This window comes from Sebastes fasciatus, chromosome 13 (assembly GCF_043250625.1).
Source record: "Sebastes fasciatus isolate fSebFas1 chromosome 13, fSebFas1.pri, whole genome shotgun sequence".
NCBI lineage: Eukaryota > Metazoa > Chordata > Actinopteri > Perciformes > Sebastidae > Sebastes > Sebastes fasciatus.
The window spans coordinates 33,263,062-33,278,398 of record NC_133807.1 but is presented as its reverse complement, the minus strand read 5'-3'; the positions used below and the strand labels follow the sequence as shown (position 1 = coordinate 33,278,398).

Below are 15,337 nucleotides of genomic sequence, written 5' to 3'. Positions count from 1 at the left end.
AAGATAAGCGTATCGTTTGTTATTATGAGCGGCCGAATGGTGCGTCGCTTTAAATGCTGCGGCCGCAAGGAATTGTGGGATGTTATTCTCTCCTTTCCTTTGGTAAAGGATGCTCCAGTGTATCCTCTGCTAAAGGAGATAATAAAGGAAGCATTGAAGCTCCTTTCCTTTAACATTTAGAGGATTCAAACAGCTCTTATCACGGCTGCTACTGAGACACTTCCGGGTCATTTCACTCCGTTAGGAACCTTCCTAAAGAGAAAAAAGACTATTCGACCGCAGCCCCAGAAAGTCACGACATTTTTTAGGGTTAGGTTACAATCTGTTCACTCGGTTAAACAATTAAAAACAAAAGTTTAAAAACGTACATTGATTCCCTTTAAAGGGACGGTTTGTAACTTCTTACACGTATAAATCTTCCGGGTCGGGATCCCATGCGCGCTCGCATGTGGCCGGAGACTCTGCTCCTCTGCCTGCCTTCACTCACACACCGCGCGCGTTCTCGCTGTCTCGCTCCACCTCTACACGTGCATGCTGCTCACTCCACACTGCAGGAGAGTTAGTTTAGCTCTGAGAATATCTAGTGAATGTTCAGTGGACGTTTGTGCAGAAATAACTGCTGCAGCTCCTCCAGACCAACAGAGGTTTCCCGTGTCTTGTGAAGTGACAGGGCTCCGCAGAGAGAAACGTTATCGTCTCCAACCGGGTGCCGGAGGGAGACACTGGCACCCGGTCGGAGACGATAACGTTTCTCTTCCTGCGGGGCTGAAGCAGGAAAAGCCAACACTAGGATCAGCATTGATTCATGGAGAGACCTTGGTCTGGTCAGCTAACATTACTGCCAAGCAGCTGAAATATAGTGATATTGTGCTTTTAGCTGACGTGTGTCTCCTCACTGTGTTGAGCGACGCTCCTTCATGTCTATGTAGAGCGAGCACAAGCGCGAGCAACAGGACGCTGACTTTCGTTGACTTAACGGCCACAGGTGTCGCTGTTAACAAGACATTTCTGAAAGTTACAAACAGTCCCTTTAAATATCTCACAACAAGCCACCCTGTTGGATGGTAAACCAGCAACCTGTTCCACACCCTCACCACCACGCTGGCCTGACATCATCAGCAGGACATGGCAAGCAAACGCAAATAATTTATTATTATAGATCTGAGATAAACAAAGTCTGCTTTAGTGCATGTTTGGGGTGGAACAACAAAAGAGCATGCTTAAAGAGAACACACACACACACACACACACACACACACACACACACACCCACACCCACACACACACACACACACACACACACAGAGTTACCTGAAACCAGGTGGATCATGGTGATAGAAAGCATCACAGCAAGGCGTGCGAACCCCATGGCTTTGGATAAAACTGAATGACCTGAGAAGGTTAAAAGAGCTTTGATTAGCAAACTATTATGTCATCATGATGAAAGAGAAAAAAAGAGAACAATGACTGTTATATTATATTAGTATCTTATAATTACTGCAGGAGGCTTAAACATAATCCATGCTGACTGGAGTGTGCTAATTAATGGATCAATTATTAGTCACATCATGTAAAACACTGTCAGGTTGGCTACAGAGCAGATGTTTACATCACACAGAGGCCACAATGACTCGGATTAGAGGATCACTGCGATGTGATGGTGGAACAGCTCCATCAATCTGCAAAATACATCAATTCATGAGATATATGTGCAATCTAATAAAAGGAAGATGCATGTCGCATATAAGGTTAAATATTCAGCTGCATTTTTTCTCACCCAAATCTGCAATAACATGCACGAAGAAATGCGCTATTCCAAAAAAAAAAATCCAGCACAAACCTGAATCTATTGATCAACCTGTTAATGGTGAGAATAAAAGCCCCTCTGCTTGTTATTCGAGGCGTTTCCTCGGTGAGGATAAAAGCAGCCTGGTGTGTGACAGAATGATGTGTCTCTAATAAACGAGGAGGCATCACTCGCACCTCCCCCGGCCCTCTTTGTGCAGAGGAGCATTTTTTTTTTTTTTTTTTGGCATCCCTCCTGTGAGAGAGAGCAGCGAGCATCTGAAGCAGCTATACTGTACCTTTTGTCTTCTGCAAGATGCGTCCTCTGTCCTCTGGATCCTGGTGCTCTATTCTAGGCCCCGGTGAGAAGATGCTGATGATGCCCCTATAGCTGATAGCTGGGTACCGTGGGCTTGACGCATTCGGCTCTGATGATGATGGGACTGTGACTGTGAGGGCATCTGCTGCTGCTGCTGCTGCTGGAGGCTTCAGGTGCGCTCTGGCGGTGGCGCGCGGTAACTGCAGCCGGAGCGCGCTGGAGGAGACGCACGCACGCACATGCACATGCACATTTAGTGCGTTGTGACTGTGAGCGCGCTGGAGGAGACACACGCACATCCACCAACCAGCACGCTGCTGATCCGACACACACGCAGAGAGATGCTGCACGCACTGGGTAAATAATACTGTACGTTTGCATGTGCCATATACGGTGTGCATGGTTTGTGCATGTATAATAATGGGTGGATGTTTGGGCCAACATGCAATGCGGACATTAGAACATGAGCTGAGCTGAGCTGAGCTGAGCTGAGCTGCTGCTGAGCAAAAACAAAATGAATGCTGAAGAGAGATTCCTGCGTTGTGGTGCTGGAGGAGCCTCTAAGTGTGTTTCCAGTGAGGCAGTATCATCACATATATAGCATGTATATATGGATGCAACTACAAAAACAGATCCGTTGGAATAAGCCTATTAGAGAAGAGCCCTCCCACTTAAAGCATGCACGCGCGCACGTGCACACACACACACACACACACACACACACACACACACACACACACACACACATTCATTCATGTTTTCTGTGTTGTCAGACTATTAAATAGGCGTTATCAGCCGCTATATAAGCATCATAGATATGAGTCAATAAGGTGTCTACTACACCCACTAGTAGGTTTTAATCATCTATTCACATGGTAGATCGCAGAAAGAAGGTATAAAAGAAGACGACAGCGACGTCTAGCGACTGTAGGAATTATGACAGGAGCAGAAGTGGAAGTCAGGTGCTGTAGTGTAGACGGTGTGAAACTCCATAAGGGGTGAAGGTCGTTGACGATGGATGGGACGTAAACACACGACTTTCACCAGGGAAACCAGATTTCACATCCTGTGTGAAACCAACAATGTGCAGTTGTCTTTGTGTTTGTAGTTATTTTAACCGAAAACAACATGTTTTTCCCTAAACTTAACTGTTTTTGTTGCCTAAACCTAAAGAAGTTGTAGTTTTATTGCCTAAACCTAAAGAAGTCGTAGTTTTATTGCCTAAACCTAAATAAGTTGTAGTTTTGCTGCCTAAACATAAAGAAGTTGTAGTTTTAGTGTCTAAACCTAAAGAAGTCGTAGTTTTATTGTCTAAACCTAAAGAAGTTGTAGTTTTATTGCCTAAACCTAAAGAAGTTGGAGTTTTATTGTCTAAACCTAAAGAAGTTGGAGTTTTATTGTCTAAACCTAAAGAAGTTGTAGTTTTGCTGCCTAAACCTAAAGAAGTTGTAGTTTTATTGTCTAAACCTAAAGAAGTTGTAGTTTTATTGCCTAAACCTAAAGAAGTTGTAGTTTTGTTGCCTAAACCTGAAGAAGTTGTAGTTTTACTGCCTAAACCTAAAGAAGTTGTAGTTTTGTTGCCTAAACCTTATGAAGTCATAGTTTTATTGTCTAAACCTAAAGAAGTTGTAGTTTTATTGCCTAAACCTAAAGAAGTTGTAGTTTTGCTGCCTAAACCTAAAGAAGTTATAGTTTTGTTGCCTAAACCTAATGAAGTCGTAGTTGTATTGTCTAAACCTAAAGAAGTTGTAGTTTTGTTGCCTAAACCTAAAGAAATTGTAGTTTTGTTTATTTAATGACCACATTACAAGATGATTCTGACAACATTTGAGGAGAGAAATATGCATTACAGCAACAGAATATTGATTCATATTTAATCAGCGCTGCCTAGTTTGACCTTTGAGTTTGTGAGTGATTGACAGCTGCCTCCGTTGAATGAACAGCCAATAGGAACGCTCTCTCTCTGAAATTAGTCTCCCGTCACGGGCTAGATTTTCTAAAACCTGAAGACAGAGCTATGAGGAGGAGCAGAAGTCTCTCTCAGAACACTTGAATTACAATATGCTGAAAGGTGAATTTTTACCCAATGATGCCAAAAATATTCTGCCTACTGCAGCTTTAAAGGGAAGAAACAGACAGTGACTGTGTCGATGGAAAGCCTCGGTATGACTTCACAATAAATCTTCAGCTTCGTCCACAAAAGTTTGCTCAGAGAGGTCCAAGATCAGGACTTTTATAACACCATGAAGTCAGCATCAGGGGCAACTTAGCCAAAGGGTCGGTGGCTCCGTGATGGACCGGCAACCTGTTTCACTAATTTGTTCCAAGTGCATGCTGGGATACGCCTCAGCTCCCTGTGACCCTGAAGAGGATTAAAGTAAAGAAAATAAATTTGAATCCAGGACAGTCTGCCATTCCAGCCGGTTAGAACTTCTTTAGGTTGAGGCAATTAAACTACAACTTCTTTAGGTTTAGACAACAAAACTACAACTTCTTTAGGTTGAGGCAACAAAACTACAACTTCTTTAGGTTTAGACAACAAAACTACAAATTCGTTAGGTTGAGGCAATTAAACTACAACTTCTTTAGGTTGAGGCAACAAAACTTTAACTTCTTTAGGTTTAGGCAACAAAACTACAACTTCTTTAGGTCTAGGCAACAAAACTACAACTTCTTTAGGTTGAGGCAACAAAACTTTAACTTCTTTAGGTCTAGGCAACAAAACTACAACTTCTTTAGGTCTAGGCAACAAAACTACAACTTCTTTAGGTCTAGGCAACAAAACTACAACTTATTTAGGTTTAGGCAAAAAAAACAAAACACAGTTAAAAACATTGTGTTTTTGGTTAAAATAACTACGAACACAAAGCCAACTACACATTGTTGGTTTCACATAGGATGTGAACTCAAGTTTCCTGGGTGAAAACGCTGTGTTTTGTGTCTTATGGAGTTTCACTCTTTCTATACTACAGTGCCTGACTTCCGCTTCTGCTCCTGTCATAATTACTACAGTCGCTAGAGGTCGCTGTCGCGTTCTTTTATACAGCCGATTAGACTGTTGTCAGGCTATTAAATAGGCGTTATCTAATGGACTGATAACAGTTGAATCCGGTGGTTATTCCCTTTAGGCTGTGCTTGTTGGCAAACAGAGTTTCTCCCCCCTGATTGTCTTTAGATTGTAGAAGAAACTACTGTTGTTTTTATTATTATAAACATCACCATCAGGGTTACTAGTTCGGGTTGTAAAGTCAGGAGTGAACTAAAGAATTAGTTCTTATTTTAGTGAAATAATCAATAGTCTGAGAATATTTTATTGCCATATTACGCACATGTATGCATCACCATAATCTCTCAATCTGTTTCTATTTCAGTATTTTAGTGTCTCACAAATTTTAAGGATGCACTGGTCAATGAACACGCTGCCGCTGCCTCCGTACGTTGAGCTCGGCGTCCACTCGCTGAGCGGCCTCCTGTGGACTCTTCTGCTGCTCTTCCTGTGGCACTGCTACCGGATGGGCTCCGACCTGCCGATCCCGGGCCACGCGCACGCCGGGAAGCTCAAGTCAGGCTCGAGGCGGTCCATGTTGTCACGTGGCGGCGGCTGTGCCGGAACAAAGTGCAGCGCGCGATCCAAGCTGTCGAGGAGTGATCAGATTACTCCCTTCATTTCCATGGAAACGGAGGAGGATGAGGAGCAGGGACAGGGCTACCTCACCCCGGTGCTGAGTCATGCCTTGTTCCCAGCCCAGGCATCTGCAGAGGCCAAGAAACTGTACGCAGCACTGCAAGAGTACGCCAAGCGCTACAGTTGGGTGGGCATGGGCCGAATTCATAAGGGCCTCCGTGAGCAGGTACAACTTTATTCCATGCAGGCCACACACGTACATACTGTACATACTCGCTATTGTTAGTGAGTAAGTAAGTTTTGGTGCCTTCAAATGAAACTCGTGAGCTCGTGTTTACAACATGGGAAGTCGTGTACACGATATGCGTGGCGTTCAAGTGGTTAAGTCGTGAAAAACACCGCTGCTAAGCAACGGGAATACTAACGTTACTGTCGGCGTCTAGAAGCCACAGAAGCTAACAATTTAGCAAGCTAGCAAGTGGATCACATAATGCAAGGCCCATGGAAAGAGGCTGGGAGAGGCTTTCTCTTAAAGTTATGACTTTATTCTTGTAATATTACGATTTTTTTTTCTCGTAAAGAGTTTCTTAGCTGGAGAAAACAGGACTGGACAAGTTTAATGACACGATGGTCAAAAGTAATTTAACGGTCAAAGATGACACCAAGATTCTTAGCAGTAGGTTGGATATTAGGTTGTAATGGGCCAATAAACTGATCAACTGCAGTGGCATAATTGTCTCATCCTGTTAAAAGAACTTCAGTTTCAGAGTAAATCTTGTGTATCTGATGTATTCAATATTTTATACCGGATTCCATCGTGGTCAAAGGTTTGTTTTCATAATCTCGTGTAGAAGTATCCCAACAGCTCATTTTGTTGGAGGGTAAATGTTGGAGGAAGGACACACGATGGAGAATGAGTCATTGATTTCTCATTGTTCTCACTTTAAGGTCAGACTGAACGATCACTCTGCGATACAGAAGCCTCATCTCTTCTTCCTGCCAGACGTCCCGAGTGTGCCTTTCTTCCCACGAGACGCTCATCGACACGACATCGAGGTCTTGGAGGCCAACTACTCCGTCATCTTGGCCGAATTCAAGGCTGTATACCAGAGGGGCATCGACTCAAAGCTAGGCTGGACCTGTCTGGGACCGAAGGTACGCAATAAAATCACTCAAGTAATAGTAGAAAAAGTAGTAGTAGTAAAAGGTAAAGTAGTAAAAAGTAAAGTAGTAAAAAGTAAAGTAGTAAAAAGACATGCTGTGATTTCAGATCAAAAACTTTTGACATTTTGGAGATTTCTGCAGAAATTGCATTTTTTCGGCTGTTTGATGGCGAACACTTCTGTTGTGTAAACTGCTCAGAAACCCCCTTATTGTCAATCTAGCTAGGAAAGCCATCCATCCTCTGAATGCTCTAGGACTCTAGTCTGATCCATCCATCCTCTGAATGCTCTAGGTCTCTAGTTTGATCCATCCATCCTCTGAATACTCTAGGTCTCTAGTTTGATCCATCATCCTCTGAATGCTCTAGGTCTCTAGTTTGATCCATCCATCCTCTGAATGCTCTAGGTCTCTAGTTTGATCCATCCATTCTCTGAATGCTCTAGGTCTCTAGTTTGTGGCTGTAAAGTTTCATGAGGCTGTGATTATCCTAGAGGTCACCACAGGTCATTTTATACAGTGAGGTCAATGAAATGTCTCCTATGGGGATTAACATCATCACACATGAATACAGTTGGGCTCATTGGATCCACAAGAGTCTCAGCTTTACAGTGATACCCAATTTATGTGATTCAAGACTGTTTAGGGACCCCAGTATGCAGAAATATTCAGATGATAATTCAGAAAATAACACATTTCCTTTTTTTTTTCCCTCGCCAAACATGTAACCTAACTTTGGAGCGTTATTTATTTCCTTCCTGACCTGGTACCATGACAAGGTTGGTACCAATGGATTATTTAGGTTTTCTAGTTTCATATGATATCTGTAGCTTCACTCTCACCCTAAAACTGAACCTACTAGAGCCTCTGAAAGACAGTAACGTCAGTCAGGATGGCGGGGGGTTAATGGGAGTATAAATGGATGGATCCAGTTTAATTCTGATGTCTCATCTCAGGTGATCGTCTCTTTCAGGGCCAGGCAGTGTTTCCTTTGTACAGCGCAGGTGTCTCTGTGGCGGGAAACTGTCGCTCGTGTCCCCGCACCTACCGGACACTTCTCTCTCTGCGTACGTTCATAAGCAGCAACTCGTTGGGATCTGCTGGTTTTTGGCTGTTGGGGCCCGGAGCCACGTTGGGGAGCTCATACGGACCCACCAACACACGCCTACGTTGTCACCTTGGTGAGTAAAACAAATGCACTCGTCATGGTTTATCTGCATTTATCTTAGACAAATCTAAAAAAATCATTAAACCAAAAAAATAAATCAAAACGACCTGATAAAACGCTAAACCATTACATAATGTGGTACTTTGTGGGTCAGGGTTTAAGTTCATTTCCTCCTTAGCCCATTTTGTAGCGTGATCCGTCTGGCTATATAATCCTCTGGGTTTTAAACACAGACGGGAGCGGAGTGCGTGGCCTTCTTAGCTGAGGGGAAACCATCATATTTCCAAAGTTTAAAAACAGACGTCACTTTTGTAGGTCTGCAGACTCCAGCCCTGTGTGAGCTGGTGGTGGGAGGAGAGCCTCAGTGCTGGTCAGAAGGACACTGCCTCCTGGTTGATGACTCCTTCCTCCACACCGTCTCCCACAAGGGTTGGTGAATCACACACTATTTAGGAAAAACAAATGCTTCTAACGTTGATTTTACTCTTAATTGTATTCTCATTATTAAACATGGAATGTAATGCAGGATCTCTGTGTAATCTAATTTTGAAGATTTTTTACGAAGTTGCTGATGCACAATTAATTATTTTAATAATAAATAAGAATTCTATTAATTTTGAAGATTTTTTTACCTAGTTGCTGATGCCCGATTTATTATGTTAATAATAAATAAAAATTCTGTTAATTTTTAATTGTTTTTACCAAGTTGCTAATGCACGATATATTATTTTAATAATACATACAAATTCTGTTAATTTAGAAGGTTTTTACCAAGTTGCTGGTGCATGATTTATTATTTTAATAATAAATAAAAAATCTGTTAAATGTTGAATTAATAAATAATTCAGTAAATATATATATCTATGTATTTATTTTAGGGCTGTCAATCTACTAAATTATTAGGTATTGCTATCGGTATCGGGACTGAACAAGTGTCATCGGTGCATCCCTATTTGAACCTAAATAGCTGCCACATTTTTACCTAAAATGGTGTCTGTGTCTACTTCTGAAGGGCCTCCAGATGCTGGACCTCGAGTCATTTTGAGCGTGGACCTCTGGCACCCGAATGTGGCTGCAGCCGAGCGACAAGCTCTGGACTTCATGTTCAACCCCGACCTCTGAATTTGCTCCTGCCAGTATACAACACGCGGGGATGCCTTACTTTAGCCCCGCTCGTTGTTGGCTCATGCATCTCATTCCAGTCGATGAATCACTGTGTGAATCTGCCCTAAGAATTACACAAGCCGTCAGCCATGCTTACAAGTGGTGTTGGATTTATGGTCTGAAGCAGGAAGTGCCACAAGAGCGCGTTATTATGAATGATGCTATAGACAATGTTAGGGTGTTTTCACACTTGGGCCCTTTCAGCCCTCCAAACAGACTCAGAGCGATTAGTCAGCATTCTTTGTGCATATGTCAACACTCCAAAAGAACTAGACCCTCTGAAAGTCCTCTTAACGTGGACCAAAGTCAAATCAAGTCCACGTTGCAGTTCTCTGAACCTGTACATTGTGAACACAACGCGCTCCAGGTTTGCTTCAGGGATGTCACGAGAACCGATACTTCGGTACCAAGTCGATGCAAAAATTCTGAAGACGTGACGGTACTCGTTTTTCTACAGCACCGCAGGTACTGTATGTACCGTCGAGGCTGGAGACTAATGGCGTCCCGTCGTCCCGGGAACAAAAGAAAATGTGTTTGGATTTTGGCGAAAAACTTGAATAAAAACGGTTGTTTGAAGGAGACGTTTTTACAGTTTTAGAGACACTATGAGTGTACATTTTACAACCTCCTCTTGAGAATAGAGAAACCTTTCTGTCTGTATCAGTCTCACTCCCAAATGCTCCTTATGATTGTAATAACTGATGACAAAACACATTAATAACTGCATTGATTGCACCGGCAGGACATCCTGAAACACCGTAAAACACAGCGGTGGCAGAAACTTGACGAAAGCGCTGCGTTTTCCATAAACACCACTCGGATGATTATGGGCTTAATGAGTCTATTTCATCAGGACGATGTGGGTCTGAGCTCCAGAGGAACTATAGTGTGAACAGAAAGAAAACTGAGGCCTCTTTCAAATGAACTGACAATGTGAACGCAAAAAGAGCCGAGTCTCTTTCCTGTCGGTCCCCTTTAAGAGGACTGAGTTTGGTCCAGATGTGAAAACACCCCTAAAATGCTGCGGCTGCAAACTACGAACTGACATCACTTGAAAGCAACGACGAGATGGAACCTAAGAAGAGCAGATCTGGTGTTAACTGCTGTACATCTGATCTCGACATCATATACTATATACTAGTGAATGCTATTTGCATGTGAAACCGGTCTGTCCTGCTTACCAGACTTTGTTTTGAGCTGCTTATGCATGTGCACGAGCGCACGGGTCAGCCTTACCTACTGTATAACGGTTCAGCCAGAAAAACTGTGAAAATCATGTAAATGTAAATTTATTTTTGTTTTCTAAAATGAATGACGACAAACTTATATTAACTTTTGCTTACTGTGATTATTCTGTATCTTCTTATTACATATGTATGCTTGTGTGTTTCTATCTATAAATCTATAAATCTATAAATCTATTTTTTCTCTGTTTATTGATATAATTGGTGGTTTGCTCGTATTATATGACATGCACACATCAGGTTTTTTGTCTGTTTTTCTTGGAATCAAAATAACAAATAAAGAACAAATCAATCCGTATTGACTCAGTGTATAGATTAGCAGAGTAATGCAGTATGAGTATGCATGCAGCAGAGCTGATTTCTTTTGTACGGCTCTCAAAATACGCAATATATGCATTTGTATTTGGGGAACACATTTATCTTACCCCAAGTGATGAGTTCAAGTACCTCGGGGTCTTGTTCGCGAGTGAAGGGACAATGGAACGTGAGATTGGAGACGGAGAATCGGAGCAGCGGGGGCGGTATTGCATTCGGTTTACCGCACCGTTGTGACGAAAAGAGAGCTGAGCCGGAAGGCAAAGCTCTCGATCTACCGGTCAGTCTTCGTTCCTACTCTCACCTATGGTCATGAGGGCTGGGTCAGGACCCACAGAGCTATATCGCGGGTACAATCGGCCAAAATGGGTTTCCTCAGGAGGGTGGCTGGCGTCTTCCTTAGAGATAGGGTGAGAAGCTCAGTCATCCGTGAGGGACTCGGAGTAGAGCCGCTGCTTCTTTGCTTTGAAAGGAGCCAGCTGAGGTGGTTCGGGCATCTGGTAAGGATGCCACCCCCTGGATGCCCCCCTCCTGGGTGCCTCCCGACCAGCTGGGAGGAGACCACGGGGAAGACCCAGGACTAGGTGGAGAGATTATATCTCCACACTGGCCTGGGAACGCCTCGGGATCCCCCAGTCAGAGCTGGTTAATGTGACCCGGGAAAGGGAAGTTTGGGGTCTCCTGCTGGAACTGTTGCCCCCGAGACCCGACCTGGATAACAGGTTGAAGATGAGTGAGAGTGACACTTATCTTAAAGCTGGGGCCGGTAACATCGGAGAAACCAGCAAGAGTTTGCTCGATTTTAAAAATGATCGAACTGAAAAACCCAGCCCCGTGTTGACAACTCTTTTCCAATGAAAGTAGCTCCAAAAACCCTCAATCTGGAGAGAAAGTCAGCAACACCCCCCAAATGATCATTATGAACGTAAACAAGAAATATGGCTGCTGTTAGTACTCACAGATGTCAAGCTAGTAGCTTGTAGTAGAGCATGCAGGCAGGAAGGTAAATAGGTAGCCCATTTAGTCTTTACATTTCAGGCCAAATTAAATGAGATATCCACAATTACATTGTGACTGGTCAGAGTTCTTATTCCAGATATCTATAACGTCATTGTGACTAGTCCAAACGACAGTTAGAGATCTCTGTAGTTCAGTTCTGACTATCCTAATTAACAGTTACAGATATCTCAAACCTCATTATGATTAGTCAGAGTTGTTGTCATGACGTTGCTCATCAAGGCTTTCCTTTGGATATTGGCCCAACAAAGCATCTGAACAGCGTCAGCAGAAGCTTTTGCTAACTTGGATAGTTCGGTAAAGTATGAAAGATATTCAGAGAGTCAAACTTCAATAACTCATACGTTGTTAAAACACCAACGAGGGCTCTAGTGAGGTAGACGACGAGCTATACAACCTCATTTTAATCACAACGAGCCTTTAGTCCTCCGAGCTGGACACATAATAACATCGGTCTCTATGTTGCAGTCGGCTGTGAGACGAGTGGTTCGGGGACCGCTGTGGATCAGATAGTTAGAAAATGACGTGAAATAGAAAAAGAGCTCATCATCGAGGAATCTGTGGCCAACGAGAGCTGTAATGTTCACTAGAGAGTTGAGTTAGAAATTTACAGCGTGTTGTAGATTTATTGTCTCCAGACGCACTTTATAAACCCGTACGGCTGATATCTGCAACGTCATTTCACCTCGTCACAACTCTAATTCCTGATATCTGTAATTACATTTAGACTATCCCTAACTCCAGTTAGAGATATCTACAACATCATTCTGACTAGTCATAATTTAATATTAGATATCTAAAAATGACAATGTAGATATCTACAATTGAGGGGAATTAAAGATATCTTGAACTGGACTTATGACTAGTCAGAATTAAATTAAAGATATTTGTAGGGGTGTAAGAAAATATCAGGATATCATGTTTTGTTATACTATATCAATTTTTAATTATTAATAGTTTACATGCAAAGATGAACTCATTCAATACTTTGCAAAGAGATGAGCCCTCTCAAGGTAGAGCTATGATGCCTGATGTTACAGGGACTGTTATAAATGCTAATGCAGATCCCACTGTTCTGACTGCATCACTCATTCACTCAGATTTTATGCATAATGGCAGTGTGTTTTTTATACTACGACATTTTCCCTAAAATTCGATTTAAAAAAAAAATCAATATATCGCCTCGCTTACAGTATCGCAATTTATCGCAAGTAACCCCCTGTATCGTGATACATATCGTATCGTCAGATTCTTGCCAATACACAGCCCTAGATATCTGAAACTGGAATTACGACTGGTCTTAATTCACACTGCGGATATCCGCAACTGAATTGTGGATATCCGTAAAGAGGAACCCTGTACACATGAATGGCAAAAGTAGTTTGAATCGTACTAGTCAAAATAGAATTACAGATATCTTGAATTAGAGGCAACATGACGTTGCAGATATCTCTAATAAATATCCTGTCTAGCTATTAAATGTTAAAACAGCTTGCAGTATTATTACATTCCTGCGACAGCCACAGATAGCGGATTTTTTTCTTTTTTCCTCTACCTTCAAGCTAATAATTAAAGTATATTGTTTTTATTAAGAGGAAAATAGCCTGTTGACTACGAGGCTTGTTAAAAAAATAATAATAATAAATTGCAAATGTAATTTACTTTCTATGGAACTGACCAGAAAATATCCAGTATTGTATGTGGTGAATCTGTCTTTTGAATTAAACACAGTAAAATATGATTTTGAAAACACATTCTGGTTCATTAAGCTCCTTTTTTGTGGTGGGGTTACTTTTTTCAGTCAGTAGATGAGAATTAGAGTGGTGATTTTGTCTTATCTGCCATCTGGTCATCCATGATGAGGATTACAGAGACTGAACTAATCCACCCCACAGAAACAGATTATTCCTGAGATTGTTTATATGTAGTTGCATGTATGTTGTTTCATGATGTGTGATTCGTTCAACTGGACATTTATTATTTATATGAGCTGCGTGGGATTTGAAGAAAAAAAAAAATAGAAGCTAAACGTCACTGTCAAAATCACAAGCAAATAATACAACGACTCAGATATGGATTATTACTGTCAAAGGGTAGCATAAAAGGATGGATGAATAAGTCTTGGAATAAAACTCTGTAACCACCTCATCACACTGTGTCACTGCGATGTTTTCAAATCAATGCGTATGCAAATCTTTAACATTTATATTTTATTTAAACTTTATTTAATCAGGGAATCCCTTGAGATAGAGACTCTTTTGTGAGGGAGACATGGGCCAAGACAGCAAACCAGTTACAGTTTAGATAGATAACATGTTTTATATCTGGCATTAACATTGGTAAATACATAGGTTCATGAAGCAATGAAGCAATTGTATGTCATTACATTGATTCTATATCAATGTTTTTCACTGACAATCTGGACATTATAGGCCACAGCCTCAAAAGATTATGAACCAGCATATTTAATAGATATTGTCCCACTCAACAATTTTCATGTTGGGCTATTGTTATGCAATAGCATTAATAACAACTTTAGAGGGATTATTTTCAGTGAAAGATGCCAAATGAATAAAGTGGTTTGGAAATAAATCTATTATTATTATTATCTTTGGCAATCAGCCATTCAGAATTTTTTTTTTTTGCCTAAACCTAAAAAAGTTGTAGTTTTGTTGCCTAAACCTGTTTTTGTTGCCTAAACCTGTTTTGTTGCCTAAATCTGTTTTTGTTCCCTAAACTTTAGGAAGTTGTAGTTTTATTGCCTAAACCTGTTTTTGTTGTCCAAACCTCAAGAAGTTGTAGTTTTATTGCCTTAACCTGTTTTTTTTGCCTAAACTTAAAGAAGTTGTAGTTTTGTTGCCTAAACCTGTTTTTGTTGCCTAAACTTAAAGAAGTTGTAGTTTTATTGTGTAAACCTGTTTTTGTTGCCTAAACCTGTTTTTGTTGCATAAACTTAAAGAAGTTGTAGTTTTATTGTGTAAACCTGTTTTTGTTGCCTAAACCTGTTTTTGTTGCATAAACTTAAAGAAGTTGTAGTTTTATTGTGCAAACCTGTTTTTGTTGCATAAACCTGTTTTCGTTGCCTAAACTTAAAGAAGTTGTAGTTTTATTGTGTAAACCTGTTTTTGTTGCCTAAACCTGTTTTTGTTGCATAAACTTAAAGAAGTTGTAGTTTTATTGTGCAAACCTGTTTTGTTGCCTAAACCTTAAGAAATTGTAGTTTTATTGCCTAAACCTGTTTTTGTTGCCTAAACTTAAAGAAGTTGTAGTTTTATTGCCTAAACCTGTTTTTGTTGCCTATACCTAAACAGGTTGTAGTTTTGTTGCCTAAACCTAAGCACGTTGTAGTTTTATTGCCTAAATCTATTTTTTGGTGCCCACACCTAAAGAAGTTGTAGTTTTATGGCCTAAACCTCTTTTTGTTGCCTAAACTTAAAGAAGTTGTAGTTTTGTTGCCAAAACCTGTTTTTGTTGCCCAAACCTCAAGAAGTTGTAGTTTTATTGCCTAAACCTGTTTTTGTTGCCTAAATTTAAAGAAG

At 41.2% G+C, this 15,337-nt stretch overlaps 2 protein-coding genes across 4 annotated transcripts in view; one reads left to right on the top strand and one right to left on the bottom strand.

Moving 5' to 3' along the window:
* The window catches only part of sez6l2 (seizure related 6 homolog (mouse)-like 2), a 29,303-nt gene extending 27,002 nt beyond the window's left edge, over positions 1–2,301 (bottom strand). Inside the window, exons 1-2 of one of the 2 annotated variants that reach the window (XM_074657018.1) lie at positions 2,085–2,301; positions 1,312–1,392 (exon numbers count right to left, since the gene is read on the bottom strand). In XM_074657018.1, coding sequence (XP_074513119.1) covers positions 1,312–1,369 — 58 coding nt within the window. In that variant the 5' untranslated portion in view covers positions 1,370–1,392; positions 2,085–2,301. Of the gene's footprint in view, positions 1–1,311; positions 1,393–1,840; positions 1,928–2,084 lie in introns of those variants that run through there. The other variant, XM_074657017.1, reaches the window with a different exon arrangement.
* Positions 2,302–4,966: 2,665 nt separating this feature from the next.
* asphd1 (aspartate beta-hydroxylase domain containing 1) lies at positions 4,967–11,245 on the top strand. Of its 2 annotated transcripts, XM_074657020.1 has the most exons (5): positions 4,980–5,955; positions 6,678–6,884; positions 7,864–8,071; positions 8,374–8,487; positions 9,071–11,240. In XM_074657020.1, the coding sequence occupies exons 1-5, from the start codon at positions 5,503–5,505 to the stop codon at positions 9,178–9,180; spliced, it is 1,092 nt and encodes a 363-aa protein (XP_074513121.1). In that variant the 5' UTR covers positions 4,980–5,502; the 3' UTR covers positions 9,181–11,240. The 2 variants fall into 2 exon arrangements, with proteins under 2 accessions (XP_074513122.1, XP_074513121.1); XM_074657021.1 differs by lacking the exon at positions 8,374–8,487 and having other exon boundaries at positions 4,967–5,955; positions 9,071–11,245.
* Positions 11,246–15,337: the final 4,092 nt, after the last annotated feature.

Coding starts and splice junctions, on each gene's coding strand:
- asphd1 (XM_074657020.1), top strand. CDS start 5,503: ATGCACTGGTCAATGAACACGCTGCCGCTGCCTCCGTACGTTGAGCTC. Junction 8,072..8,373: donor ACGCCTACGTTGTCACCTTG/GTGAGTAAAACA, acceptor TCACTTTTGTAG/GTCTGCAGACTCCAGCCCTG. Junction 8,488..9,070: donor CCACACCGTCTCCCACAAGG/GTTGGTGAATCA, acceptor CTACTTCTGAAG/GGCCTCCAGATGCTGGACCT.